Source organism: Nilaparvata lugens, unplaced genomic scaffold, assembly GCF_014356525.2.
Source record: "Nilaparvata lugens isolate BPH unplaced genomic scaffold, ASM1435652v1 scaffold2412, whole genome shotgun sequence".
NCBI classification, from domain to species: domain Eukaryota; kingdom Metazoa; phylum Arthropoda; class Insecta; order Hemiptera; family Delphacidae; genus Nilaparvata; species Nilaparvata lugens.
Genome location: NW_024090302.1, coordinates 287 through 7,500, shown reverse-complemented (window position 1 = coordinate 7,500; position 7,214 = coordinate 287). Strand labels below are relative to the sequence as shown.

Genomic DNA, 7,214 nt, shown 5'->3' with positions numbered 1-7,214 from the left:
TTTGAACGTTTTTGGTCCGGTAGATTTTTAGTTCTGCGAGTGAGTGAGTGAGTGAGTGAGTCAGTCAGTCAGTCAGTGAGTGCCATTTCACTTTTATATATATAGATAGAAGATATGGTATGTATTCATGTCCCATGAATGAAATTTGAACATAAATTCTGAATAATCTAGAAGGAAAATTGAAATTTGAGCTTTGAGATTCGAGATTGATATTTTCAGAATATATGTGCAAAATTTGGAGATCTAAATAATTTAGATCTCAAATTTTCTTTGTTTTTCAAACGATTAATGTAATGGAAGCAAAATGGATCATTGATCTGTTGCTTCCACATATTCTTGTTTTCAATAAAAATAAATAAATTTCCGTTTTTCCGGTATGCAATCCACAAGTTGACATGTTTTGATGCGAACAAACGATCAACCACAACCCTATTCTCTCTTATTATATATAGATGTAATAGAATGTTTTCGATTATTATTTGTTGTTAAAATTTCTGTTAGATTAGTTCAGTCAATAAAATTTAAAGAAGTTGAATAGAAAGCTGAAGTTTGTTATTGATAAAACCTCATGACTCATCATTTAGAATTTAGAGATATCTCTTCTACCCCCCCCCCATCTGGGGGCGGTTACACCTCAATCTTCTTGGCAATTATTTTGAAGAATAATTATGAGTGTAAGTAAATTTAGGTGATAAAATTATTCTATTATATAAATTCTGCTTTTATTTATGGTCCAGCGGAGTTTTAAAAAATGACCCTAGTATTTTTATTCATATTTGGTTTCTTCATTGTATAACTATGTTAGAATACTAAATATATGTTTTCATCTTAGCATATAATAATAGCAGTAAAAGGCCAAACTTTACAAGCATGCTGCAATATTTAATTGAACTAGTTCCCATTTCACGGTAGTTGTGATCCAAAGAAATTAAAAATTCTTGACAATTGCTGACAGACTTAAAATATTGTTTCTCGTGAATCACTACATTATTTTTAACCATCTTGATTGGAGAAGCAGATAAATAGTAATAACACATAATGAAAATGGACGTGTTCGAATGTCAGCGAATGCCAAAGTTTTAATTGTTTATGAATAATAAATATTGACGAGAGCCTCACCTTGCTTTTGACTGAATTGTTTGATGTGCATCACATCTAGGAGAGCTGGTGTCAACTTTATTTTAGGTTTTGTCATTTTGGCAGTTGGTCGACTGAACTCAAGAGATACGTGGATCGCATAATCATCTTCCGTGTCTGAAAAACCAAACATATATTACAAATCAACCATTTCAATCAATAATTATACGAATAAAAAGTTAAATTGAATTGATCACCACCATAATTTGTATTAGTTTGTTGAAATATGGAATCAATGATTTCCTTGCCATGGAAAAATTTGTAATGTGAAATTTTCAGTTCAATATTACCAGTATCATCAAAATTTTATATTTGTTTGCTTTTAAATATGAATTTATGTTTGAAAATAGTTTTCTTGATTTTAAGCTTTATAATGAAAACTCAGTAAATTAAAAGTATAATTTCTATTAAGAAAACATGAAGAACCTAATACATAACCTATTAGCTTGAGTGTTGATAGGAAATGACATGGGTAATACGGCAAAGCAAAACATCCGAAAGGATCTCTCTGCCGATAAAAGCCATAAGAATAAATAAAATGATTTCCTTGATTGCAAGACAGGTCTGAAAAAAGAGTGACTTTTCAAATTTTCAAAACATAAAGTCCAGTAACTATATACATTGGTGCATGCAATTTATATTGTAGTTCTGATTTTTTAATATATTATTTGGGTACATAAGAGAAGTCCAGAACCAATTGCTTCATGCAATGAAATCTGAGCATTGTGTCAAAAGTTATAAGTGTTTGAAATTTTGATCCTTGAGGTGTCCTTAAGCGCGCCTCTCCACTAGGAAATACTGAAATGAAGTGCATCTAACGGGGTGATTTCATAAAACATAGTCTCATGAACTTATGTCATCCTGCTAAATATCAATGTGAGGACAATGTAGTTGGTGATGATGGTTGAAGCTGAAAATTAGGTGTTTTTCACAATACAACGAGCATTGTTGTCAGGTGTATCTGGAAATCTATATGAGATAGAGCGCTCTACTTGATCTTAGATTGTAGAGCACAAAAATACGCCAAGAGGGATCTTGAATTATACATCCAAATGGTAACAATCGGAAGATATTGTTGATCAAAAACTAAAATTCATAAAAATTGATTTTATCTTCAAATTTCACTCATTTTTGAAAAATCATAATTCAGTACTCATTGGAGATAGAGAGTTCATTTCATAGAGCCGAAAGATCTCATTTTATTCAGAATTTCATAATCTAGAAAAAAGGTGGGAGCAACTTTACTGTCCGATTACGAGATTTGGCAGAAATAACTGAAAACTGGAAAATGATCCGAAAATACGAGGTTTTTGTGCCATCCTGTATCTAGCACAAGGAAATTTTGCATGAAGAAATTGGTTCTGGACTTCTCTTATGTACCCAAATAATATATTAAAAAATCAGAACTACAATATAAATTGCAAGCACACCTCTTTTTCATGTCTATATTGACTGGACTAATATTAGTCCAACGGGAGTAGCAGGCACATGAACTTATTTGAGCGATAACCTATCAACGTACCATGAATGAGCTATATAGGCTATTATAATATTACATTTTTCTCGATTAAAATCGAATCTTCAATTCGAGATCTATAAAACTTGATAGTAAATATCAGAGATGCGATATCAGATAATCAATATGCGGACAACTTTTAACTGAGAATTTATCATAAATAATTGTGTTGCACATTCCATGGTATCACCGAAACTGAGTTAACAGAATTAACAGATAAATAGATCATTATAAATATAGAGGATATATAAATTTAAAATAACAGTTTCGAAATAAAGTTTTATTGAGAACAAATGTTAAATGTAAATTCTAAACTTGTAATTTATATTTTTTGGAATTTAATATCGGTGACGTGTTCATAACGTCGTCACTGGTTTGAGGTGTGGCTTTGCTCTGGACTTGTTAGGCTCTCTCTAAAAAATGGTGGCTGGCTATGTGTTCTAATTTCGTGCTCTCTGTATATTTTTCTGTTTAATTGAAATTTATAATGTTTTAATTTGAGAATTGAACAGTTTTATGGTGTTCTAAGTTTGTATAATTTGATTTGTGTGTCTACAAGCCTATAGCCATTGTTTTTCAACTATATAAATGGATAAGTATTTAGCTTGTAATGATGCTAGATGTTTAAGTGTGTAAGGTATTGTTTTGTGGATTTGTGTTGTATATTGCCAAAATTCCTATGAAGATTTTAAGTTGATTTGCTCTGAAAACTGGATTTCTCATTCATAAGAAATAGATCCATTCATAATTTATCAAGAATCTACCATTTTGGAGCCGATAACTTCCTTTAGGTTAATAGGTGAGAAATGCTATCCAACCTATTTAGGAGAAATTGGTAGCACGGCACTATTTACTGAGAAAATGAAACAGTTTTTTAATAAAGAAAAATAGGAACCGAGAAAATGGTAAAATAATGAAGATTAAATAATTATCAAAGTAAAGACAGTGAATACAGAGAAATTAGAATATGTATGAAGACTCCGTTTGGTCTGGGCGCGAAGCGCGGAGTCTCTCATCCACCTCATCGGGGTACAGAATGCAAGGCCACTTGCCGAAAGCGTAGCGCGAGTCAGTAAACAACAATTTGAAATAAAGAATAATAAATTGATTTTGAAAATGAACTGTAAAAAAAATTTACATTAATAATATAATCAATTGAATAAATATGTTAGATTTCGTCTGCCGTCCATTCTTCACTTATCAGCTTCTTCATAGTAGTCACGCTGGCAGTGTTTGAATCTTGGTGCGCTGCCAACTTTATTTTGATCAGCTGACTTGTTGTTCGTTCTTGTGTTTTGTCATTCTTTCTTAATTATATCTTTAGAATACATTGCATATTTTTAAAGGCTTTTGTCGATTGTCCTAATTAGGTTGTTTTCAGGTCTAAACTTTTATAGCTTGTTTTTGGTTTTGCATTGTACAATACTGCTTTTACCCCCTGCTTCGTCTCTCATAAACTTGGTTTTTCCGTTCATCTTCGCTCTAACTCATTTTGTCCAGGGATTATTGTAGCTCTGCCTTCTTCAAGTTTTGAAACCATCTTTTGCACTCAATTTCAATCTTCAGATCACTTTTCAAATGTTATGAAGTGTCTACAATCAATCTTGAATTTAAACTTTGAAGTCTTCAATTTTCACAACTTTCAATTCAGTGCGTCGCAACTACGTGTTTCATGTCTACTCAAGTGTTTTTTCCAAGTTACTTTGGACTCAGGTTTCAATGAATTTCAATTAAATTGCATCTCTCAAACATTCATTCACGTTTTGCATTCAATTTCTGATCAATTTTGAATGTACAACAATCATTTAAAACTTTATGTATGATTGGGTTAGATTTAGAAATAACACTCTTAGTTGTTTCATTAATTTATTACCAAAGTCCACTGCTCTTTTCATTTAGAACATACAAAATAAATTATGAAGATTGATAAATTGATTTTAATAATAAGCTGTAAATAAAATAATATTTGTTTGTTTGTTTTTAAAGCTTCCCAGAGACTCTAATCAGAGTATAGGAATTGTCAAAAATGTATAATACATACAGTATTAAAAAAGAAGAAAAAATCACACAAAGGAACCCTCTCTACACACAAGCTCTTCTGTGGTATAAAATACTCCAAGCATCAAAAAACTTTTCAACTCCTTCTCAAAAACATCGACATCTTCACAATTTTTCAAGTGAGTAGGAATCTTTCTAATAAATTGAAGGCCCATATAAGTAGGTCTTTTCTCAAAAAGAGCTGTTCTGTGATACAGTGAAGCATAGTCTCCTCTATTTCTAGTATTGTATCCATGCGAATAAGCATTTCTAGTCATTGTCTTTCTTCTAACATGCATAATCACCTCATGGATATAAATAGAGGGAACGGTTAGTATGCCTAATTCTTTATATTGAGGTTAATATAATCAATCAGATAAACAAATTTATCAGCATAAGTAATTTATTCATAAAGACAACTTTATCAACATAAAGTTGACTAATAACGCAGTGAAAAATACTTTGTAATAGTAACGCGTAGATACTTCGTATTGTGTAAAATTACTGGGGTGCTCACGGTTTTTCTTTTTCGTATTTTGGCTACAATGAGGTGTAGTCTGATTTCTTTTCTGTCTATTAGAGTGAATATCTAAATTTGTGAGATAATTAGTTATGGGACCACTTGTTTTTTCTCACAATCATGACAAGTGCTTTTTTATGAATATTGACTCACCTCCAACATCGAAATCACTCATATCCATAGGAAGGCGAAAAAGAAACGTAGTGAAACCAGTTGAATCGATCAAAACTTCGGAATCACTAACCAAACCACTCTCCATTGCGTTCTCATAATTAATGTAATTCTGCAACTCTTTCAATTGATCCACCTGAAATACAAAAATAAATACCACATTGCATTCCCAGAAAAGGTACTTGAGTCATGCTAAAATAATAATTTATAGATATTATTTATTAAATTATATGAGTTTGAGTTTTATGTTCAAACTTATCAAACAGTAAAAAATGTGTATACAAATTCTTCTAAATGTTTATTAAAATGTTTAGTGGAATAAAAATTTTGATACATTATCATATATACATTTTAGTTGACTGATTTTTATACATTATCAAATAAATACTGCAGGAATAAATTACATACATTGTTTTACAAAAAACCGAATTGCAGATTGACGGATTTGGAAGATATTGATATAATATTTTATTCATCTGAAACTTGTAACCGTTTGTGTATGGATAAATTAAAACCAAACTCGAACTATGCAAAAACACGTCCATAAGCAACAACATCTAAGTTTAACACTAATCTACGTTCACTTGAAGATATGATTGCATTAATGCGTTACAGAGTTTGAACCAACAGATGATGTATCTCCGTTTAAACTGGCATGTTACATGCAGGCCTAAAAAAAGGCAAAATCCACTCAAGTTAAGTCTGACAGAAAACATCATTTTTATCAAGTAGAAAATATTTGACTCTTAATTCAAGTGACAAGTGATTATGTCAGTAAGAACAGGTTCGCCTGAAATGAAGGGATTATTATAATCTGTTTAATGTAAAATTAAAGACGATTTTGCAATGGGAGTTTGAAATCTCGGTTAAGGTGAACTCATATTTTGTTACTTTGCAAACAATCATAACACCCACAATATGTTAGTGATCCACTGATGTACCACTCACTGGTGTTTATGTGCTCTCTATGGTTATATTTACATAAAAGCATTCTTAACTGACCTGATATTTCTTGAACAGCTGCAAAAGTTCACATACAACATTCTTAAGCGCATCGGGATTGTTGGGTTGCCAATTGTTGAGACTTGGTACGGCCTCCTCCAGCAAGTCAACTGTAATGTAGTTATTAGTGAAAGCGTCGTTATTCAGATCGAAATCCGGTGGATTGTCGGCTGATGAAGAGTCTAAAACCACATCCCAGTAGACGAACTGGTGGCAAATTCAAAGCAAAGCTGGAATCGATCTCCGAAGCAGTCGACCGTCTCCTCGTTACGCTCCAGTCCTGGCTGGCTAGCGCGCACATTCGATATCGTTGCTTTTTTGCCTGAAATTCCTGAACAGACAAAAACTACATTTCATATCATAGAAAAAACAAATACCTACATGGATAATTGGACACATTTGAAGCACAGACGCAAACTGTGATTTATGTGGTAGCTAGCAATAATAAATACAAGGATAATAGTTGAACACATTTGAAGCAGTAGCTGTCATTTCCCTCACCACGCTTTTCACAAACAAGGATTCGCCAAGTCGCGAGCAGAGCGTTTTGTTCGTCAAATTGGACGAGAGCTGAGCCCGTTGATTGCGCGTGCATAAATTAATATAGTCTTGTCACTTCACTTCAGCCGAATTGCTTAGATCAATGATTAACGAGCATCTGAGACGAGCAAGAGTTGCTTGTGTGATCGTGGCACATAAGTGTAAGCAGCTTAATATAGACACTTGAAAAATCGAATTCAAATAATCAATTTTTATTCAACTAAACCTATAAAAATGAACGAAACAAATAATAAATTATAAATTGGAATTTCAGACATTTCCTATTCAGCG

At 32.2% G+C, this 7,214-nt stretch overlaps 1 protein-coding gene across 1 annotated transcript in view; it reads right to left on the bottom strand.

Moving 5' to 3' along the window:
- LOC120355521 overlaps positions 1-6,742 on the bottom strand; it is a 24,436-nt gene extending 17,694 nt beyond the window's left edge. Inside the window, exons 1-3 of the mRNA XM_039443986.1 lie at positions 6,384-6,742; positions 5,364-5,517; positions 1,120-1,254 (exon numbers count right to left, since the gene is read on the bottom strand). Coding sequence (XP_039299920.1) covers positions 1,120-1,254; positions 5,364-5,469 — 241 coding nt within the window. The 5' untranslated portion in view covers positions 5,470-5,517; positions 6,384-6,742. The remainder of the gene's footprint in view (positions 1-1,119; positions 1,255-5,363; positions 5,518-6,383) is intronic.
- Positions 6,743-7,214: the final 472 nt, after the last annotated feature.